The 24960-nt window shown below is 40.6% G+C and overlaps 1 protein-coding gene across 2 annotated transcripts in view; it reads right to left on the bottom strand.

Moving 5' to 3' along the window:
* dgkb (diacylglycerol kinase, beta) overlaps positions 1-24960 on the bottom strand; it is a 768700-nt gene that overhangs the window by 668549 nt on the left and 75191 nt on the right. For both annotated transcript variants that reach the window (XM_073054135.1, XM_073054136.1), the window contains exon 2: positions 22879-23158. In XM_073054135.1, coding sequence (XP_072910236.1) covers positions 22879-22966 — 88 coding nt within the window. In that variant the 5' untranslated portion in view covers positions 22967-23158. The remainder of the gene's footprint in view (positions 1-22878; positions 23159-24960) is intronic.

The following is a 24960-nucleotide window of genomic DNA, read 5'->3' as shown; positions in this document are numbered from 1 at the left end:
GACCATGGATTAATACCTGGAAATATGATGTTGTAGCTATTAGTGTAACATGGTTGCAGGAGGGGTGTGATTGGCAATTAATTATTCCTGGATTTCATTCTTTCAGGTGTGATAGAATCAGTGGGGCAAGAGGGGGAGGTGTTGCATTGCTTGTCAGAGAAAATATTACAGCGCTGCTTTGGCAGGATAGATTAGAGGGCTCGTCTAGGGTGACTATTTGGGTGGAATTGAGGAATGGGAAAGGTGTAGTAACACTTATACGGTGTATTAATGGGGAGCGAGAATTGGAGGAGCAAATTTGTAAGGAGATTGCAGATATTTGTAGTAAGCACAAGGTTGTGATTGTGGGAGATTTTAATTTTCCACACATAGACTGGGAAGCCCATTATGTAAAAGGGCTGGATGGTTTGGAGTTTGTAAAATGTGTGCAGGATAGTTTTTTTACAGCAATACATAGAGGTACCAACTAGAGAAGGGGCAGTGTTGGATCTTCTGTTAGGGAATGAGATGGGTCAGGTGATGGAGGTATGTGTTGGGGAGCACATCGGGTCCAGTGATCACAATGCCATTAGTTTCAATATAATTATGGAGAAGGATAGGTCTGGACCCAGGGTTGAGATTTTTGATGACAGAAAGGCTAACTTTGAGGAGATGTGGAAGGATATAGAAGGAGTGGATTGGGATAATTCGTTTTATGGGAAGGATGTAATAGAGCAATGGAGGTCATTTAAAGGTGAAAATTTGAGGGTACAGGATCTCTATGTTCCTGTTAGGTTGAAAGGAAAGGTTAAGAGTTTGAGAGAGCCATGGTTTTCAAGTGTAATTGGAAACTTGGTTCAGAAAAAGAGAGAGATCTTCAATAAATATAGGCAGCATGGAGTAAATGAGGTGCTCGAGGAATATAAAGAATGTAAAAAGAATCTTAAGAAAGAAATTAGATAAGCTAAAAGATATGAGGTTGTTTTAGCAAGTAGGGTGAAAATAAATCCAAAGGGTTTCTACAGTTATATTAATAGCAAAAGGATAGTGAGGGATAAAATTGGTCCCTTAGCAAATCAGAATGGACAGCTATCCGTGGAGCCAAAAGAGATGGGGTAGATTTTGAACAATTTCTTTTCTTCGGTATTCACTAAGGAGAAGGATATTGAATTGTGTAAGGTAAGCAAAACAAGTAGGGTCGTTATGGAAACTACGAGGATTAAAGAAGAGGAAGTACTGACGCTTTTAAAGAATATAAAAGTGGATAAGTCTCCGGGTCCTAACAGGATATTCCCTAGGATCTTGAGGGAAGTTAGTGTAGAAATAGCAGGGGCTCTGACAGAAATATTTCAAATGTCATTAGAAACAGAGGATTGGCATATTGCTTATCTGGTTCCATTGTTTAAAAAGGGTTCTAAGAGTAAACCTAGCAATTATCGGCCTGTAAGTTTGACGTCAGTGGTGGGTAAATTAATGGAAAGTATTCTTAGAGATGGTATATATAATTATCTGGATAGACAGGGATTAGGAACAGTCAACATGGATTTGTGTGTGGAAGGTCATGTTTGACAAATCTTTTTGAATTTTTTGAAATGGTTACTAGGAAAGTTGATGAGGGTAAAGCAGTGGATGTTGTCTATATGGACTTCGGTAAGGCCTTTGACAAGGTTCCACATGGAAGGTTAGTTAGGAAGGTTCAATTGTTGGGTATTAATATTGAAATAGTAAAATGGATTCAACAGTGGCTGGATGGGAGATGCCAGGGAGTAGTGGTGGATAACTGTTTGTCAGGTTGGAGGCCGGTGACAAGTGGTGTGCCTCAGGGATTTGTACTGGGTCCAATGTTGTTTATCATATACATTAATGATCTGGATGATGGGGTGGTAAATTGGAGTAGTAAGTGTGCAGATGATACTAAGATAGGTGGTGTTGTGGATAATGAAGTACAAATTTAGGCCAGTTAGAAGAGTGGGCTGAAAGATGGCAGATAGAGTTTAATGATGATAAGTGTGAGGTGCTACATTTTGATAGGACTAACCAAAATAGGACATACTTGGTAAATGGTAGGGCATTGAAGAATGCAGTAGAACAGAGTGATCTAGGAATAATGGTGCATAGTTCCCTGAAGGTGGAATCTCATGTGGATAGGGTGGTGAAGAAAGTTTTTGGTTTGCTGGCCTTTATAAATCAGAGCATTGAGTATAAGAGTTGGGATGTAATGTTAAAATTGTACAAGGCATTGGTGAGGCCAAATTTGGAGCATTGTGTACAGTTCTGGTCACCGAATTATAGGAAAGATGTCAGCAAAATAGAAAGAGTACAGAGGAGATTTACTAGAATGTTACCTGGGTTTCAGCACCTAAGTTACAGAGAACGGTTGAACAAGTTAGGTCTTTATTCTTTGGAGCGTAGAAGGTTGAGGGGGGACTTGATAGAGGTATTTAAAATTAGGAGGGGGATAGATAGAGCTGACATGGATAGGCTTTTTCCATTGAGAGTAGGGGAGATTCAAACAAGAGGACACGAGTTGAGATTTAGGGGGCAAAAATATAGGGGTAACACGAGCGGGAACTTCTTTACTCAGAGTGGTAGCTGTGTGGAACGAGTTTCCAGTAGAAGAGGTAGAGGCAGGTTCGGTATTGTCATTTAAATTAAAATTGGATAGGTATATGGACCGGAAAGGAATGGAGGGTTATGGGTTGAGTGCAGGTCGGTGGGACTAGGTGAGAGTAAGCTTTCGGCGCGGATTAGAAGGGCCGAGATGGCCTGTTTCCGTGCTGTAATTGTTATATGTTATATGGATTCTGTCCACCCAGGGAAACAGTGGACATTATATTCATTGTGTGAAAACTCCCAGAAAACAGCAACCACTGAATGTGGCCTTTACTTACCTCGCCAAAACATTTGATTTCATCAATCATGAGGGACTGTGGAGCGCCATCCTCAAGTTCAACTGCCCACTAAAACTTGTTTCTACCTTACATTTGTTCCATGATGGCATGTAAGCCATGAATCCAGCCAACAGAGTTCCAGCAAAGCAAGCCTCAGTGAGGTACACAATGCTGCACATTGCGCTGACTCTTGTCCTAATCCTTCTCAACTCGAATGTTGCATCTCACCACCAAAACATTACTGTGAGAGGAGCTGGATTTGACTGCTAAGTTAGCTTACAGAGACTACACTTCTGAAACTCAATGATCAGGTTGCAGTATACATTCAACAGCAATGTTTGAATACGCTCGAAGACTAAATTCCAAATAATTGTTGACTCATTTACTGAATCAAATGAGTGTCATCTGTGTTCAACGTTCACAAGGTAAATGACCTCTACCAACCAGCCTCCACTGCCCTCTAGCAATAATGATTTACTACATGATTTACTACAAAGGAAAAGCTTTTTCAAATCCAGCCACAAATTATCAATTGCACTGAGAGGTCTGGATGTTGACCAGGCCACTCCAGGACATTAACCTTGTTGTTCTTAAGGTATCCCTGCTTAACTTTGACTTTATGCTTGGGGTCATTGTCTTGCCGGAAAACAAACCTCCCAAGTTGCAGTTCTCATGCAGACTGCATCAGGTTTTCCTCCAGGACATCCCTGTATTATGCTGCATTCACTTTACCCTTTACCTCCACAGGCCTTACAGGGCCTGCTGCAGTAAAGCATCCCACAGCATGATGCAGCCACCAACATGTTTCACAATAGGGAAGGTGTGTTTTTGATGATGCGCGATGTTTGGCTTACGCAAAACATAGCGTTTAGTCTGGTGGCCAAAAAGCTCAAATATGGTTTCACCAGACCATAGAACTTTCTTCCAGCTGACTTCAGAATCTCCCACATGCCTTCTGGCAAGCTCTAGCTGAGATCTCATGTGAAGTTTTTTTCAACATTGGCCTTCTCTTTGCCAGTCTCCCCATAAAGCTGCCATTGCTGAAGCACCCGGGCAGCAGTTGCTGTATGTACAGTCTCTCTCATCTCAGCCACTGAAGCCTGTTACTTCTCCAGATTTCTCATAGGTCTCATTGTGGCCTCGCTTTCAAAGGTATATTTAATGTCAGAGAAATGTTTACAATATACGTCCTGAAATGCTTTTTCTTCGCAACCATCCACGAAAACAGAGGTGTCCCCAAAGAATGAATAACAGTTAAGTGTTAGAACCCCAAAGTCTCCCCCAGCTCCCTTTCTTCCCGTGCGTAATCAGCAGCAAGCGACAGTCCCCCTTCCCCCCCACCAGCAAAAATAAAGCATCGGCACCCGCCACTGAGCACTCAAGCATGAGCAAAGATACAGACTTGCAATAACCCAAAGACTATTAGTTTACCCGGTATTGGACATGCCATAGGCTCTCCCTCTCTCCCTAAAAAGGGAGAAAGAGATGTTTCCATTTCATACCAAGAGGGGAGACATAACAAACTACTCATTGATTTACAATGTTAAAGATTAGTTCCCTGCTTGCACGGTCATTCAGTTTTTGAGGACAGCCTGATATAGGCATTCCGTCTATTTCTTGATGATTGACTTTACAGTAATCCAAGGGATATTCAATGACTTGAAATTTTCTTGCATCCATCTCTTGACTTGTGTTTTTCAATTAACATTTTCTTGGAGTATTCCTTTGTCTTCAGGGAATAGATTTTGCCAAGATACTGACTCACGATCAATTGGACCTTCCAGACACAGGTGTAATTTTACAACAATAATTTGATACACCTTGACTGCACACAAGTCTTCAAAAACAGATCTCCATTTAACTAATTATGTGATGTCTAAAACCAATTGGTTGCACCAGTGATGATTTTGTGTGTCATATTAAGGGGGGGGGGGGGTGAATACTTAGGCAATCAATTTAATTTGTGTTTTATATTTGTAATTAATTTTGATCACTTTGTAGAGATCTGTTTGCACTTCGCCACAAATGTATCTTTTTCTGTTGATCTGTGTCAAAAAAGCCAATTAAGTCCACAGTAATTCAATGTCGTAGAACAATAAAATGTGAAAACTTCCGGGGGGGGGGGGGGGGGGTGAATACTTTTTATAGGCACTGTACACATATGTATACTATATATTACAACTGGAATATAGACATCCACAGCATAGTAAATTTCAAATTGTCCCATTCAGGCCTGAAGATTTAATTGCTGTGGAGGATTTTTATTCTTGTGACAAGGGGGATCACTGTGTGGCAGGTGAGACTTGTGGCTCTGAAACAATCTCAGGTTCTGGAGCCTCCTCCATGGTGTTTGTAGGGGTTAACTCTGGGGCTGCAAAAAGTCTTTCTGACAGCTCTGTCCACCTTTCTTCTCTAACATTTGACTCTGCTCTCCTCGACTGATTGATGTGCCTTCTCCAGATGAAATTAGACACAATCTCCTGTGTAGGAGAGTGGTCTAGTTCCATGCTTAATCTTTCCTAGTACCCACCTTATTCACCCCTGTAGTACCTCATCAGGACTGCTTGTCCAGGGGTGAAACATCAAACCTCCTTGTATGAGCAGCTCTCAATTTGTCTCAGCTGTTTGTCCTGCATACTTCTTTTGAGATTGGGTTTGAGCAGATCCCAGCGTAAACTCAGGAACAACCCAGGAACAGCAATAGCTGGTGAATTGTTGATTGTGGAATGTGCTGCAATACAATCTACAAGGAGGAAATGGGCAAGCTTCTAATTCAGTGTAGTGTGTTCTCCTGACATTACTTGCAAAACATTCTTTAGACTCTGGGCAAACCATGTGTAGCTGGGTGGTATGGAATAGTTGTAATATGTCTAATTCTGTTCATTTTCAGGAATATGACTAGAACTGTTCTGCAACAAACTGTGATCCATTGTCACTGAATAAGTGTTCTGGAACACTAGTCCTTGAAGAGGCTTCTCAACACATAAACAGAGTGTGAGGCTGCAGTGGAGGCTATTGGAAACACTTCCGGCCACTTTGTAGCTGCATCCACTACTACCAAGAAATTTGTGCCGGTGAATGGTCTGACAAAATCCACATGAATCCTCTGCCAGAGCAAAGCAGGCCACTCTCAGAGATGAAGAGTTGCTGCTCTTATCGTCTTCTGGATGCGTTGGCAACCTGAAGAGCACATGGCAAGCTGCTCGATCTGCTGATCTACTCCAGGCCACCAGACAAAGCTATGAGCCAATGCTTTCATTTTGCCCACACTCAGATAACCGTCATGTAGTTTCTCCAACAGCCCAGTCCGCCAAACAAAATGCCCTCCCCAGTACTGAGTACATCTACAAGGAGTGCTGCAACAAGGAAGCAGCGTCCGTCTTCAAGGCCCCCACCATCCAGGCTGTGTTATCTTCTCACTGCTGCCATCAAGGAGGAGGTACAGTAGTCTCAGGTTCCACACCTCAGGTTCAGGAACAGTTATCACCCTTCAGCCAAGAGGTTCCTGAATCAGCATGGATAACTTGACTCACCTCAACACTGAACTGATTACTCAACCCAACTTATGGACTCACTTTTAAGGACTCTACAACTCATGTTCTCAGTATTATTTATTTACTGATTTAATATTATTATTATTTGTCTTTTTTGTATTTGCACAACATTTTTCTCTTGCACAGTTTTTTTTGTCCTTGTTGGTGCATAATTTTTCATTGATTCTATTGTATTTCTTCTACTCTGAATGCCTGCAGAATGAATCTCAGGGTAGCATATGGTGACAAATCCGTACTTTGATAATAAATTAACTTTCAACTTTGAAAAAGTTTACTTCAGTACAAAGCCTGTAAGTCTGCATAGGCAGCTCGTAGGAATACAGGGTTGCATAGTGACTCTTTGCAAGTTGCTCTCTGCAGAAATTTGTTAGGGTAGAATGGCAGATGTGGCAGCAAACTGGACTAGCCATTAGAATCAGATAAAATAATGGACATATTATTTCAAAAATGTGAATGAGGAAAGAGAGAGGTACATGATTAATTAATAGTTTGTGCATAAAATACATGAAAACATTTACTGAGCAAGTATATTCTTTTACTTTTGACATTCAACTGAATTTCTAGTTGCTTTATAAAAACAGAATGCTGGAAGAGCTCTGAGGGTCAAAGTTCATAGTAAAATTTATTAACAGAGTACCTACATGTCACCACATACAATACTGAGATTCTTTTGCTGCAGTCATACTTAGTAAATCTATAAAACTAACTATAAACTGTAAACATCAGGAACTATAAACTGTAAACAATCTGTGCAAATGCAAATATAAATAAATAGCAATAAATAATAAGCATGACATTACAATATATCAGAGTCCTTAAATGAGTGTAGCTATCCATTTTTGTCAAAGAGCCTGATTGTTGAAGGGTAGTAACTGTTCTTGAACCCGATGGTGTGACTCCTGACTCACCTGTACCTTCTACCCGATGGCAACAGTGAGAAAAGAGCACGGTGAGGATCTTTGATAATGGATGCTCCATTTTTACGGCAACATTTCATGTTGACATGCTCAGTGGTTTTGAGGGTTTTACCCGTGATGCACTGGCCAAATCCACTACCTTTTGTAGGATTTTCCGCTCAAAGGCATTGATGGTCCCATACCAGGCTGTAATGCAGCCAACCAGCACACTTTCCACCAAACATCTATAGAGGTTTACCAAGTTTCTCGATGACATGCCGAACCTCCGCAGACTCCTGAGGAAGAAGGGACGCTTTTGTGCTTTCTTCGCAATATATTTATATGATGGGTCCTCTGAGATAGTGACACCCAGAAATTTAAGATTACTGACCCTCTCCCCCTCTGATCCTCCGATGATTACTGGCTCATGGACCTGTCTTGGTGAACTGGCATCTATGGAGGAAATGATGCAAGTCAATATTCAGGGTCAAGACTCTGCATCGCCTTTTCCCTCCGTAGATGTTAACTGACCCGATGCAGAGTTTTAACCTGAAGAGATGTGCAATATCCTTTAGTTCAAACGATTCTGATAGACCCACTGAGATCCAGTGGTATTGTGTTTTGCTTCCCTTTTCCAGCGTCTGCAGTCTCTTTAGTCTCTATATACTTTATACTTTGTGAAGAATCATCCTCAGCATCCCGAGGAATTACCTCTCACCCAGCATTGTTAAAAGGAGCTTATTCAATCATCAATGAGTTCTAGTTCAGGGGAGTTCACGTGCCATTTCCAACATTACCAGATTGCTTAGATTTCAAACATACCTTTAAATGACGTAAACATTTGCATGTCCTACAAGAGATGTGAGAAGCACAACATCAATGTTTGTCATCATTTCTTTTCTCAATGTGACAACAACAAGGATAAAGGAAAATGAAGGAAATAGGAGGAAAAAGGTGCTGGAAAGTTTCTGTTTGATCTTTTTTGGTGATTGAATATAATCTAAAAGATTATCTTAATTTTTACCTATATTATGGAATATCTGCCTTTTGTGTATATGAACCCTGCCTCAGCCAGAAATAACCTCAGTCTTCTAATATGAACACTACGAATTAATGCCCAAAAGCAATCAATATTCACTACCATTATCCCCCAAAACTTACAACAACTTTGATTTTTATGCATATACAAAGGTGGAAATTTCTATCAACTATTTGCAGAAGTGTCAGCAGTGAAGATGGACTCCTAAAGCATGGGAGGAAGCACCCAGGAGAAATTCTCAACAATGAGGTTTCATACAGTGGAGAATTTTTTACTGATCCAAAATATTATCACAATGTTCTTATCTCAATTTGGGCATAAAGCTCTCAATAGAAGTCTTGTAATTTATGCAATACAGTGTTTTAATTAGTTTTTTGAGCCTTTAAACTTTATAAATAAAATGCTTATGTTCTGTGATAGTGAAAAATTTTATAAATGAATATTTGCAAACGTCTCATATACTGTAGTATGAGTGATTTTAAAAGATTTAAGTTTTTGACCTCAACTGTTAAGTATATAGCTTGACCTAATGTCAATTTCTTAATTACTTAAGTTTGCCGATGATTCAGAAATAGATAGAAGGCTATGTTGTGATAAGGACTTTGTGATTCTGCAAGGGAATATAGACTGGTTGAATGACTGTGTGAAAACCTGGGAAAGGGAGCTTCATTGGATATGGATGATATGGATAAGATCATGCATTTTGGTTAGATGAATTACAAGGTGGATTATTACGTGAATGGAGAGGAGCTAGCAATGAATCCAGTTCACACTGCCATCTGGACTTTCCTGAGATCTTGGTGATTTAACATGTGCCAATGTTGCCTCCAAGGTAATCTTTACAGTATGCGGTGTACTTACACCCAAGCTTGCCCCGGTAAAGGGTCACATCAGCATGGGTTGCACGGTAGCCTGTAGCTGTCTTGGTAGCACACAGATTAGTGTAACGCTATAACAATGCAAACGATCTGGGTTCTATTCTGCCATTGCGTGTAATGAGTTTGTACAGTAACTTCTCGCCATGACCTCATAGATCTCCTATGGGTGCACAGGTTTCCTCTCATATCCCAAAGCCATGCAGGCTTGTAGATTAATTGCTCTTATGGGTATAATTGGGTGGCATGGGCTCAAAGAGTTGTTACGTGCTTTATCTCTAAATCTAGAACCTACATCGAAAGTGAGGGAACAAGAGGCAGTATCTTGATTCAGGCAATCTCCTGTGCCTTGTCCTTTGATTGATGAGATGCATGTATTGTGATACTATCAAAATAAAATCACATAAAACACAATACTTTTAATACAAACCAACCCAATTAGGAAGTACTTCTAGCATCCAATCACTATGCTAGGATTGTTGCTGCAAAGCAACTCCAGGTGCTCTCTCCATCTGCAGTGAGAGATCCTAAAGTTATCCAATGCCCCAAGCATTTTCCTATCTTACTGGACACTCCAGATTAAACCAAAAAATCCTGTATTTATAATCTCAAAATCCACAACATTCAATTAGTACATTCAAATATATGCATCTAATTTCCCATGGTTATTGTTTGATGATTCATTGTAGTTTGCAAAGTATTTCTGATTTTTTTTTGCCATGTATGTTTGTACACAAGCTCTGAATTTTATTGTTTTTTGCCATTGCAAGAGTTCCTCAAGTGCACAGCCATATTGTCATTCTTTCCCTTAATATTTAAGTTCAAGCCTTCTGCAGATGTTATTCCTACATCCATTTGTTTTCTGAATTGTGTTAATATTTAATAAACTGAGAGTTTCACTTGTCATGCATTTCGTTACCCTGCAGGCTCATTTAAGTATTTTGCTGCAAAAAAAAAGCATCTTTGGAAATACCTGTCAGGATGCTGTTTATTGACCACAGCTCAGTGCTTAACACCATCATTCCTACAGCTCTGATCGAAAAGCTCCAAAATCTGGGCTTCCATTCCTTCCTCTGCAACTGGATCCTCAAATTCCAAACTGGAAGACCACAATCTGCATGGATCGAAAATAATATCTCTATCTCACTGACCATCAACACTGGAGCACATCAGAGATGTGTGTTAGCCCACTGCTCTATTCTCTCTATGCCCATGTCTTTGCAGCTAGGAACAGCTCAAATGGAATCTTTAACTTTGCCGATGATACAACTATTGTTGGCAGAATTTCAGATGGAGATGAGAGGGCGTCCAGGAGCAATATATATCAGCCAGTAGAGTGGTATTGCAGTCCCAAAACAACCTTGCACTCAATGTAAGACGAGAGAACTGATTGTAGACTTCAAGAAGGGTAAGTTGAGGGAACACACACCAGTCCTCAGAGAGGGATTAGAAGTGGAAAGAGTGGGTTTCTGAGTGTCAATATCTCTGAGGATCTATCCCTGGGCTAAACATTTTGATGCAGCTACAAAGAAGGCATAACAGTAGCTATATTTCATTAGGAGTTTCAGGAGATTTGGTATGTCACCAAAGACACTTGAAACGTTTTACAGATGTAATGTGGAGAGCATTCTAACTGACTGCATCACTGTCTGGTATGGGGGGTGGGGTGGGGGGAGTGCACAGAATCGAAATAAGCTGTACAGAGTTGTAAACTTAGTCAGCTCTATCATGGGCACTAGCCTCTGTAGTATCCAGGATATCTTCAAGAAGAGATGCCTCAAAAAGGCGGCATCCATCATTAAGAACCTCCATCGCTCAGGACATGCCTTGCTCACATTGCTATCTTCAGGAAGGAGGTACCGAAGCAAGAAGACACACACTCAACATTTCAGGAATAGCTTCTTTCCTCTGTCATCCGATTTCTGAATGGACATTGAATCCGTTAACACTACCTCACTACATTTTTATTTTTATTTTTGCAATACGTATTTAACTATTTTATATCCCTACTGTATTTCACATTTTTTCTATTATAATGTATTGCATTGTACTGCTGCCACAAAGACAACTAATGTTACAACATATGCCGGTGATTTTAAACCTGATTCTGAGCTGTTTTGTATTGTATTGCTAGTAGTTTATGAAAGGCACTCTTCATCGTACAGGACATTACATCTCTTTTCAGTCACAGTAGTCAACAGTTGACCCTGGGAGGCACTCTTTTTGTTTCTCAGTACATCTCTATTCAAAGAAGACTAAGTGTGAGTCAGTAATTTTGGAGCAAGCAAACAATCATTGTTCCCTGGGAATCAATGTGTACTGGATTAAGTTAACTTTTCCCTGTTCCTTGGCAGGTATTTGCTGCATTCTTGACCTATTCACAGACCCATGCATGGAAACAAACTGAAGTCATCCAAAAAGACCTTTTCTCACTGTTGCATGCTGCTGGACTGATGTGTTCACATTTCTAAAGTATTCTCATTTCCAAGGATTGTATATGTACAATGGAGGATTTGAAGATCAAATGTGGTCCTTTTCACCAGATTTGCTGCACAATTTTTCCTTTCTAAAGCCCATGTTTGCAAGATGTTGGGGGAGATACTTTCATGAGAATGATAAAATACCATTCCTCATTGTATATTCACTGAGAGCATGCAAAGCTCAATACAGCATCAATGTCAATCATTTTCTGAGTCTCACTATTGTAATGCTCTTGATCAGCTGTAGCACTATGCTAGGATTCTGAAGTCACGCAGCCAGCCACCAATTCTGAAAGCATTCTCAGCAAAGTCCAAGATGTTGTGCTGCTTATGGAAATACGTGAATTTGTTGGTGGGTTTATTTCTTAACTGTTTAGATGCGGTCTAATAGGATATTTTCTCTGGCTCCACAATGTTACCACCTGCTCCTGGGCAAAGCTGTTCATTCCAACATGGTCGCTGGCACAGAGTTCTCTGGAAGCTCTCAGCACTTCAGCATGACTAAGCTCAGTTTCGGACCTGTCCGACAGACTTTAAAATGCTTTTGACAGGCAACGTGACCTGATCCTGGGATCACCATTTGTGAAAACTGTCAGATGTTACTGATTGTGAGCATCTTTGACATTCACAGTCAGTAACAATCGAGCTGATTCAAATGTTAGAGGTTCATTTTTACAGTAAGCATGTTGATAGCACAACCACCCATAAAATAATCAATTAAAACTTGGAAACTAGCTTTAGTAAATAAAGAAAATCTACTTATCCTTTTCCCAGAATGAATCAGAATTACAATCAGGTTTATTATCAGTAACATACGTATATCCCGTTTGTTTTGCTGCAATGGTACAGTGCAAAGACATAGAAATTGATGCAACTTACAATAAACAGATATGTAAATAGCAAAAGGGGAATGTGTTCATAGACCATTCGGAAATCTGATAGCAGAGAGGGAACAGATTTCCCCTATTCATCTGAATACAACCTGTTGTTTTTGCAACAAGTTGAACACAGCAGAGACTTAACCATCTACCAAACCAACCTGAGAGCTAATAATCCTGTAGAAGTTCATCCTCAACAATTTGATTCCTTGAAGGATCTAATGCTGCAGGACAGAAGCAAACTGGTAGTCAATCAGTAAGGTGGAAGTCATCACCTTTAAACAAGACCCTCACCAGTGTTGGGGAGTGGCACATCTGCTGGGATACTGGGCAAATATTGACATATTGACCATGTGTTGGAATGTCACATTCTCATTGACATTTCCACAAATATTTCACTGCAATGGCTTTAGCAAATTTGTCCCCTATCTTCAGTTTGATATTTGATTTTGCTTGCATGTTACAGAGATGAGATTTTTTCTATTTTTTAATGGGCACTGTCAACAGAAGATGTAGTACTTGAATGATGGCTAAGAGCTGAAACTCAACTTTGAGTTTTTGAAGGAATTGAACAGCTTCATTTGGAGTTAAATAATGAAGTCCAGGGTAGAAGAAAAGCTGTTTCTGCTTCTGAGAACATGCAAAAAAAAAAATCAGGAATAACAAATTATAATATTACCAATCATGTGCTTCTCTGTGCTTTTCCTAAACTAAACTAGTTCTGTGCATCTAAATTTCATATCAATCTGAGTCCTAAGTGAATAAATCACATGTGCAACCACCATTACTGATACTTGACAGCAACCAGAGCATTCTTTTACCTGATAGTCTTCTTCATCTCTAAAACATTGCTGAAACTCTGAGATGAGTGAAGTGGAGAGTCAAGCACTCTACAGTCTCTGCTAACTGTGTTGCGAAAGCAAAAAGGTGTAAGATTTGAGCTTTAAAAGAGGAATAGAATGAATCATCTTTTTTGGAACATAGAATTATCCCTATAACCTTATTAAGTTATTAAGGTATCTGCAGGGAAAATGTCTTCTGTTCTCTAAATCTTAACTAAATCTCATTAGTATTTTACTGTTACCTTCCAGTTAGGCATTCAGAGCCAATGTGAATGATTTGCTTATCAGTATTATTTATACCTTTCAATATTTTAAAGTTCTAGGATGTTTTTGAAGACATTCAGGCTGCTTGTTATTTGTTATGTAATACCCTGTTGTCAGAATTTTCACTACTGCACTATTTTGATGTCTTTGGAATGCATCAACATTTTTTGGAATCAGAATCATAATCAGGTTTCTTACATACTGCATATATTCTTTGGCAGCACCATTACAGTGCAATAAGTAAAAATTACTATAAATTATAATAAGAATATATAAAAAGAAATAAATAGTGCAGAAAGAGCAACATAGTGAGGAAGTGTTCAGGGGTACATAGATTGTTCAGAAATCTGATGGCAGAAGGGTAGACTCTGTTCCTAAAACATTGAGTGTGTGTCTTCAGACTTCCATACCACTTCCCTGATGGTAGACATGAGAAGAGGGCATGTCCCGAATGGTGAGGGTCCTTTATGTTGAATTTCACATTCTTGAGGCATTGCCTTTTGAAGATGTCCACAAAGGTGGGGAGGCTAGTGCCCGTGATGAGCTGGCTGAGCTTACAACCATCTGAGCTTTTTCCAATATCTTGTGCACTGGAGCTCCATAACAGGCGGTAATGAAACCAGGCAGAATGCTCTCAACCATACATCTGTAGAAATTTGCTAGTCTTTGATGATGTGCCAAGTCTCCTCAAATGCCTAATGAATTATAGCCTTTGACATGCTTCCTTCATAATTGCAACAACATGTTTTGCCCAGGATAGATCTTCTGAGATGTTGACTACCAGGAACTTGAAGCTGCTCAGCCCTTCCACTGCTGATCCCTCAATAAGCACTGGTGTTTGTTCTCCCAATTTCCCCTTCTGAAATCTATAATCAATTCTTGATCTTACTGACATTGAGTGCAAGGTTGTTATTGTGATGCCGATCGACATTACCCCTCTACGTCAACACATCACCTCCTGCCAACAAAAGTGGTGTCTCTGGGAAATTTATAGATGGCGTTTGTGCTGTGCCTAGCCAGACAACTGTGAAATTAGAGAGATTAGAGCAATATGGTAAGTTTGCATATTTGAGCTATCACTGTGCTGATAGTCAGTGAGGAGATGTTATTTCCGATCCACACTGACTCTGATCCCCTAGTGATGAAGTCAAGCAACCAACTGCAGAGGGTGGTACAGAGTCCCAGGATTTGAAGCTTTTTGATTATTCCTGAGGTGATGATGGTGTTGAATGCTGAGCTGTAATCAATAAACAGCAGCCTGATATAGGTATTGCCGTTGTCCAGGTGATCCAAGGCCGAGTGGAGAGCCAGTGAAAGTGCGTCCACTGTAGTCCTGTTGTGGCAGAAGGCAAATTGCAGTGGGTCCAGGTCCTTGCTCAGACAGGAGTTAATGTCAGCTATGACCAACCTCTCAAAGGACTTCATCACAGTACATGTAAGTGCTACCGTGCAATAGTCGATGAGGCAGCTCACACTGATCAGAAATAATCAAAAAGCTTCAAATCCTGGGACTCTGTACCTCCCTCTGCAGTTGGTTGCTTGACTTCATCACACTAGAGGCCACAGTTTAAGAATAAGGGGTAGGCCATTTAGAACAGAGATGCGGAAAAACTTTTTCACCCAGAGAGTGGTGGATATGTGGAATGCTCTGCCCCAGAAGGCAGTGGAGACCAAGTCTCTGGATGCATTCAAGAGAGAATTAGATAGAGCTCTTATAGATAGCGGGGTCAAGGGATATGGGGAGAGGGCAGGAACGGGGTACTGATCGTGTATGATCAGCCATGATCACAGTGAATGGTGGTGCTGGTTAGAAGGGCCAAATGGCCTACTCCTGCACCTACTGTCTATTGTCTATTGATTTTCTTGGCCTGATGCCTTTTTGAAGCAGGTGGGAAACTCTGACTGCAGCAGTGAGAGACTGAAGATATCCTTAAACACTCCCACCAGTTGGTTGACACAGGTTTTCAGTGCCCTACCAGATACACCATCAGGGTCTGACACCTTGCGAGGGCTCACCCCTTTGAAAGATGTTCTGACGTCAGCCTCCAAGCCAAAGCTCACAGGGTCAGTAGATATTGCAGGGATTTGTACAGATGGACTTTTATTCTCCCTTTCAAAGTGTGGATAAAAGTGTTGAGCCCGTCTGGGAGTGGGACAGTACAACCGTTCATGATCTTAGATGTCCTTGAACACTCCCACCAGTTCCACACTATTATCATCAGGACCCAATGCATTACAAGGGTTCACAGTCTTGAAAGATGTTCTAACGTCAGCCTCCAAGGCAGAGATCACAGGGTCATCAGATGCTGCAGGGATTCACACAGGTGTAATATTTTTTCTCCCTTTCAAATCATGTATAAAAGGTGTTGAGCTCATTGGGAATGCAGAACACCCAAAATAGAAATTTAATGAAGTGATCTAAATTTATCTTATCTTAAATTATACAGGGACGTACGATCTAGATTGCATTATAATCAAATATCTTTGAGAAACAATCTAGCGTTTGATGAAGCAACATACACAAAATGCTGGTGGAACTCCGCAGCCAGGCAGCATCTATAGAAAAGTGTACAGTCGACGTTTCAGGCCAAGACCCTTCAGCAACACCCCTCTCCAGTCCTGCTGAAGGGTCTCAGCTCAAAACATCGATTGTACTCTTTTCCATTGATACTGCCTGGCCTGCCAAGTTCCTCCAGCATTTTGTGTGTGTTGCTTGGATTTCCAGTATCTGCAAATTTTCTCTTGTTAAGAGTTTGACAAATTCTATTAGTAACAATTTCGTACTGCCTTGATTCTTCCTGAATGACCCATTATCACTTGCACTGAGATATTCACACACCAGAAGTCTTATGATTATCTTGTGAATTAGTTTATGGACCATTGGAGTTAATGTTTAGTTGTAGTAAAGAAACCAGTCTTAATTTATGAATAGTGCCAGCAGTTATAATAAAATTGTTCATTTCAAGGCTGAAATTGTCACAGTGGTCAGTAGGACAGTTTAATGGATTGGTACATTTCTGCGGTTGGATATAGGACCAATACATTGTGTGCAGGCTGCAGAATCATTGCACCAGCTACAGTCAATAAGCATAAACAACAGGGGACCACCAACTCCACCTCATAATTCTAAACAACACACAAAATGCTGCAGGAACTCAGCATGCCAGGCAACACTTATGAAAAAAAAAGTACAGTTGACGTTTTGGGCCAAGACCCTTCAGCTGTACTCTTTTCCACAGATGCTGCCTGGCCTGCTGAGTCCTTCCAGCATTTTGTGTGTGTTGCTTGGGTTTCCAGCATCCATAGATTTTCTCTTGTTCATAATTCTGAAGTAGATTTTACTTCCACTCAAAGTTTTGAGGTAAAATTGAGTTTACTCTACCCTGCTGTTACAATTCAGACAAAGAAACTGTACCTATGAAAACAAGAACGTCATAATTTCTTGATAAATATTGGGCACAGATTAAACCATCTTTACTGTCACATCTCTTGCAGTAAATATACGATGGTGGAAAAGTTCTTCTACTTATTTGTAATGAAACTACATCTTTTATATTCCTATACAAACGTTGTTAAGAATTGAAGAGGAAAAGCTAGAAACACTGGCATATGTGAGCAGAAAAGGTCAATCCCGTTTAGCCTTTGGTTGAACCTGTATTGTCATGGCATGTTGTATCTTTACTCCTCCCAGTTGCCTTGGCTCCAGAGATCCAAACAACATTTATCAGCATAAATATTGTGATCTCTGATTTTAAACTATTAATTGCATCCATTTCATTCAAGAATGGCTTGCCTCTGATGTTAAGGTTCTGCTCCAAAATAGATGATCTTCCTCTGAGTTGCATTCAAATACACATACCACAACTTTTTCTACTCACTTAATCTGTCAATGCCACTTTATAATTTTAGTTCTCAATAAACATCATTTAATGTGCCACTATTTTTGCTCCCATCAGCAATCAAGCATGTAGGCTTTCTCATATTATCAGAGTTGATAATAAATACAGAAAGAAACACAAACTTTTTTTATTGATATTGCACACTTCAAATCCCTTCAGAACATGCAAAAAGCACTTCATAGCCAAGAATTGTTTTAAGAATTGTTTTCACTGTAGTAATCTAGGAATCATGAAACACGAGAAATCCTGCAGATGTTGGAAATCCGAAACAACACACACACACAAAATGCTAGAGAAACTCAGCAAGTTAGGCACCATTTGTGGAAATGAAAAGATAGTCGACATTTCGGGCTGAGACCCTTCATTAGGACTGAGAGAAAAGGGGAAGATGCCAGAATTAAAAGGTGGGGGAAGAGGAAGGAGCCAAGATGGAAGGTCATCGGTAATATGTAATGGGGTGGGAAAGGTCAAGGTTTGGAGAAGATGGAATCTGATAGGAGAAGGGACTGGACCACTGGAGAAACAATAGGAGGAGGGGACCCATGGGGAAGTAATAGGTAGGTGAGAAGAAGTAAAAGGTCAGGGTGGTGAATAGAAGAAGGGAGTGGTGGGTGGAATTGTTTATCAGAAGCAGAATTCAATAGTCATGCCATCAGATTGGAGGCTACACAGATGGAATATAAGGTGTTGCTCCTCCACCCTGAGGATTGCCTCATCTTGGCACAAAAAGTGTTCTGACATGTCGGAATTAAAATGTTTGGTCACCAGGAAGTCCTGTTTGCGATGGATGGAGCAGGGATACACAATGAAGCAATTTACGATGGGTCTCACCAACGTAGAGCTCTCTGCATCGGGAGCACCGCGCACAATAGACGACCACAGCAGATTCACAGCTGAAGTGTTAGATCACCTGTTTGTGGCCCTGAATCCAGGTGAGGGAGGAGGTGTATGGGCAGATGTAACACTTAGGCCACTTGCAGAGACAAGTGCCAGGAGGAAGATTAGTGGGGAGGGACAAATGGACAAGGAGGTCGTGGAGGGGGCAATCCCTGTGGAAAGTGGAGAGACAAGGGAAGGTAAAAATATGTTTAGTGGTGGGATCCTTTGGGAGAAGGTGGAAATTGCAGAAGAAGATGTGTTGAATGTGGACGCTAATGGATGGTAGTTAAGGACAAGAGGAAATGTATCATATTAAGATGACAGGAAGATGGGTGATTGGGGATGTCTGGGAAATGGAGGAGATATGGGTGAGGGTTTGGAGGGAGGAAAACCCCGTTCTTTAAAGAAGGAAGACATCTCTGATATCCTGGAATGGAACATCACCCTAGACTCCTATCCCACCCCCATCTTTTTATTCAGGCATCTTCTCCCTTCCTTCTCAGTCATGAAGAGGGGTCTCAGCCTCAAATGTCAACTGTCTACTAATTTCCATAGATGCTACATGACCTGCTGAGTTCCTCCAGCATTTTGTTCTGTTGCTTAGGAATCATGGAAGTTGATTAACTTGGAGCAATATCCTACAGACAGCAATAACAAGATTGGCTGCATTAAGACTGAGAATTGAAGGATAGATAATTCACCAGAATCAAGAAAACATTAAAAAGAAAATAAAACCTGGAAATCTGACGTAAAAATAGAAAGCACTGGAAATTTGGTTGGGAGTGGCACAGAGGCTGTTACGATTTCAGGTATATTATTGGATCAGGAAACATTATCTCAGTTCTTATTTTCCCAAAAGCTGAGTATTGTGCTGAGTATGATGTGCTGAGTATTTCCACCATGCTCTACATCTACATTAAGGAAAAGAAACATGCTCTTTGAAATTGTGAAGAGGGTTGTTTGACATCCAAATGAGTAAGCGGATACCTGTTCTCTCTAAAGACAACATTTGTAACAATACAACATTCCCTCCGTACTTAAGGTGATGACAGTGGAATTGTGTGCTCATCGCTGGATTCAGAGATGATCTCATGAAGTACTAACAGCCAACACATAACCAATCGGAGCTCCACCACAGGTACTCACACCAGTTCAAACGTATACTGATTATCCCTACTGCTAACCACCAATTTATTTCCTGCTGGCAATTAAACACTCCCACAGAGCAGATGCACATGAAGTAGCAGATAATGGAGTCTGAATCATTGCTTTAAATAACAAACAACATTTAATGGCAGTGGTGCAATGGTTAAATTATCAGATTAGTAATCCAGAGTCAAATTCCTCTAAATGGTGGAAGTAAAATTTAAAGTCAATTGTTGATCTAGAATTGGAGGAAAAATATAGTCATTAGTAATGATGGCCACAAAAACTTGTGTTGATGCAAAAGTTCAACTAGTTCACCAATATCTTCATGAAAAGAGATCGCCCTTCCTTATACAGTTCCACCATCTTAGAAAAGGATCTTATGACTAAACACATCTTTACCTCCTCCGCCCCCACATCCTCGCTTTCTGCAGGGATCACTCCCTGTGATTTATCCCCGCAAATGTCTAAGTGCTACACCCACCCATTCACCTCCTCCATTACTTCCATTTAGGGCCCAAAAAAAGTGATTCCAGGTGAGATAGCAATTCACCTGCAAATCTGCTGATGTCGTCTATTATATCCGGTGGTCCCAATACAGTCTCCTTTACATTGATGAGACCCACCATAAATTGGAGGACCACTTCACCAAGCATCTGCACACCATCCTTCAAAAGCGGAAAGCTTCCCAGTGGGCAAATATTTTAATTCCAGTTCTCATTCCCATTTCAACATGTCGATCCATGGTCTCCTCAGTATGGAGGAGCAACACCTTATATTTGTCTGGGTAGCCTCCAACCTGATGGCATATCCAGTTAAAAAAAACTCGTTCTTCTATTCCCCACTCTGGCCTTTAAACTCTTCTTACCCGATTCTCACTTCCCTTTGGGTCCCCTCCCCCTTCCCTATCTTCAATGGTCCATTCTCCTTTCCCATCAGATTCCTTCTTCTCCAGAAGTTTACCTTTCCCGCCCACCTATCACCTTCCAGCTAGCATCCTTCCCCCACCTTTTTTATTCTGGTATCTTTCCCCTTTGTTTCCAGTCCTGAAGAAGAGCTTCAGCCTGAAATGGCGACTATTTATTCATTTCCATATACGGTGCCTGACCTGCTGAGTTCCTCAAGCATTTTATGTGTGTTGTTTTGGATTTCCAGCATCTGCAGAATTTCTTGTGTTTACAGTCTGACCTCAGTATGTTTCCAGACCCACCCAGGTAACTGGCTCTTAAAATGCTCTCTACACTCAGCTGAAGGGCATTTAAGAATAAGCAGTATATACTCAACTTATCAGAGTGCCCAATACCCTAAACCACAAAATTCTCATTAAAAATGTACAATTAAATTTTTGCTTCTGTTTAGGTGAATACTGCAGTCAGTCAGAGCAGCTGACAACTTCTCATATAATACACTCAGAGGTCACTACTCCTGTAGCTAATGAAGTGGCCACAGAGCGTACCTTCATGGTCGGCTGCTGCTGTAGCTCATCCACTTCAAGGTCCAACATGCTGTGAATTCAGAGATGCTCTTCTGCACACCACTGATGTAGCACATGGCTATTTAAGTTACTGTCACCTTCCTGTCAGCTTGAATCTGCCTGACCTCTTTCATTGACAAGGCATTTTCACCCACTGAACTGCACACTCGGGTTTTTTTTTGCACCATTCCCTATGAACTCTAGAGACTGTTGCACATGAAAATCCCAGGAGATCAGCAGTTTGTGAGATACTCAAACCACCCTGCCTGTCACCAACAATCAAAGTCATTTAAGATCATATTTCTTCCCCATTCTGATGTTTGGTCCAAATAGCAACTGAACCTCTTGACCATGTCCGCATGCTTTGATGCATTATACTGCTGCCGCGTGATCAGCTGATAGCTATTTGTTTTAACAGGCAGGTGTACAGGTGTAATAAAGTGGCCACCGTGTTTAAATATCCTGTTGCCCACAAGAGCAATAAAAACATGTGAACACCACTACCTGGAAGTTGTCCTTCAAACACCATGTCATTCTGACTTGGAAATGCATTGCTGTTCCTTCACCTTTGCTGGAATACTCTCTCACAGCACTGTGAATACCACACCTGAAGACAGCTTAACACCAAATCACTGAGTTGCTGTCACGATTGGCTGATTAGATGCTTGCATTAACAAGCAGGTGTACAGGTGTACCTAATAAAGTGGCCACTGAGTGTACATTTGTTTCTACTCTTGCCTTGCTCTACAAACTGCTGTCCCTCAGGTTTCCTGTTTGAGAGAACTCTATTCAGGGAAAGATGCAGCCTGTGTCTTCCATTGAGTTCAAAGGCCCTAAACTGGTAGGTGTTCTAGTGTAAGTATTCTATCTCGTGCTTCTGATTACAGAGGCCAAAATAAAGACTGAAACCCAAATTAGAAGGATCAGTGAGAGCTCTCAGCTCTACTGGAATTAAATTAACAGAACACTAGAAGCTTGCCTTTTACAAAACACAACATGCATAAATCTTAAATAACAGAAAATAATGCCGACCAAAGCTGTTTCTTTGGGCAATTGCGTTTTAAATAATTCTGATCCATAACGTCGCAGCATGACATTACATAACAGGTACCGAAATCAACCAAGCTCTACATCCGAAAGCTAGTTACAATTTAGAGGCGCCACAGAAGTACGATTCTCAATGGGCGACCCTTCAAAGCGCGAATAATTTAATGCAGTTTGTCCTCTGGTTCCATATCGACCTAGGATACGAATAATGCCTTTCATTTCTTCAGTGGAATAGACAAACAAATCGACAGTGACCTTTTTTTTAAATGGTCCCTCTTCAGTCAACAGCCTGGGACCAGCCTTGATGTGGTACTAGCGCAAAGCACATGACGCAAAGTCGAAGGATGAGAGCAAACAGGGAGCAATTAAGTAGGTGTTCGGGGCTCAGAAATCAGCATCTAAACAATGCTGTATTTGAAATGCAGCCGGAGAAATCACAACGTTTCTGTCTTATTTGCAAAATGGATTATTTGTCGTGCTCATAAAAGGAAAAGCGCTAATCTTACATTCAATTTAAAATGGAACATTATACTTTAAAATCACAGTGCAATATAACAGCTCCCATTAGTCCATATAACACTGCGATTTGTTGTGCAGTATTGTATTAATCTTTAATGTATTTCTAATGCACGCAACGGTACATTAAACCTGGCGCCGCTTTAGTTCAGCAACAGCATCTGAAACAGCGGCATTTTCAGAGAAACTAAATTATTTGACAAATTCTTTAACACTTACACTGGGCGTACTTCTGTAGCTGAGAGAATTCTGCTGGGCTGAGAGTAATCCACTTTTCCTGGTTAGTCATGGTGGTCTTCGAACTCATTTCCTTGGCATGCCAAGTCCGCTTCTGGACGGATTCAACGACCGCTGGGTGGGATTCCCACTCTACAGCAAGCACATTAGGCTTCAGAGGTTTTTGTATTTCTTAGCTGACTTGGAGAGGCTACGTCTGCGCGAAGCGGCAGCAGAAGCTACTGCTGGTGTAAGCGCCTCCAGATCGAACTGCTGCAAATATCTGGAAATAGACAAAAGCAAGCAGCGGTGATGCGTTTGTTCATTAGATCAGAACTTGTTTCAGCAGATAGCTAGTGAACGTGCACTTCTGGTGACTCCAGTTTTAAATTCCCAAAAAATCATTACGAACCATTTTGCGTTTTTGATGTATTGTCATAAATCATCTTATCGATTATTTTATAGCCGGTTGCAGAACGAGAACTTGGATAGAGTTCTCTGTAATCCTCTGCACGTGTCAAGTACGTCATAGGTTTCTTGCCCAGGGGAGGAAAGCTTATTATTACTCAGTCCACTTAATCTAATTATTCCATAACTTTCATAGAATATAAAACAGTACAGCACAATACAACATAGGAACAGGCCGTTTGACCAAAGATTTCTGTGTCAACCTTAATGCCAGTTTAAACCAATCCCATCTACCTGCAAGTGCCCTCTATCCCTTCAATCCTGGTCAAAACAAAACCTTAAAGGTTCCTGGTTTCCTCTATTATCATGTCCCTTTGCAACCCATTCCAGGCACCCTATGCTATCTATGTAAATAAAACACATCACTTTTAAAATTACAATTTTTTTTTTACCATAAATCTATGTCCCCTAGAGTTTAGCAATTCCATCCAGAGAAAACTATTCTGTCTACTGCATCTATACCACAAATGATTTTATACACTTCTGTAGGCTGCTTCTCAGCCTCCAAAGTTCCGCAGAAAACAGCATCTGCTCATAGTTAATACTCTAAAATTCAGGCAAGATCTCAGTGAACGTATTCTGCACCATCTCCAACACTTCCACATCTTTCTTGTAATCCAGAACCCAAACTCAAACAATTCTCCAAATGTAGTTCAAAGATGTTTTACACATCTACAGTAACATTTTGCCTCAACACCCTGACATTCAGCACATCTTTTGTGCCCTATATACTTGTGTTGCCACTTTCAGAGAGCTATGGACTTACACCCCAAGATCACTCCACACACCAGTGCTCCAAATGATCATGTCATTTTCTGCTGTGTACTCTTTGAAACCATGCTATTAATTTTTAATTAAGATAAAAAATAAGACTTTGTCCTTTGAACTGTATTTTCTCAAGACTCCTGGCCTGCAACAGATGGTGAATGATTGAACTTTCAATATCCCACGCCCAGCCAAACACCATCAGCAAGGACAGAACCCTTTAGCTTTCCCCTTGGGCCCTTAAAAAAGGTATCCTGACTGATTAGGTAGGAGAATGGACATTGGAAATAATCAACAGTTCTTGATTATCTCATTTGCTGTGATATTTATTTTTACCCACAAGGCAAATATTAAAATCAGTCCATTCCAAAGCATATTGGAATAAAATACTCTGGTTGCACATTATGGTTGAGTTAATTATAACAGATTACTTTGAAAAGTGGCCACATTCCTTTCAGAGAGTGGATCAGTTAAATGTTCTTTCTAGAGCTCTAGGAGTATATTACTTGGAGGTGGAGTTCAGGATCAGTAGCAAAAAGATCATGGATTCTCTTCATAGCTTTGGAAATGCAATTACTTTACCCTAATATAATCATTAAAAATTAAGCAACATTAACTTCCTACAAAGTGAGATAGGGTAGCATAAGTGGTTATAACCCTTCACTCCCAGATGAGTTCAATACCTTTTATGCATGCTTTGATAGGGAGAACTATGACACACCCACAGAGCCCTTAGATCTCTGGTTACCTTGTTATTTCAGTCTCTGAGGCCAACATCTTTCAAGAGAATAAATTTATGGAAGTCTCTGGTCCAGAAGGTAACCCTGGCCAAGTACTAAAGGTGTGGATCAA

Source organism: Hemitrygon akajei, chromosome 8, assembly GCF_048418815.1.
Source record: "Hemitrygon akajei chromosome 8, sHemAka1.3, whole genome shotgun sequence".
Lineage (NCBI taxonomy): Eukaryota > Metazoa > Chordata > Chondrichthyes > Myliobatiformes > Dasyatidae > Hemitrygon > Hemitrygon akajei.
This window is presented reverse-complemented; position numbering and strand designations above follow the sequence as displayed.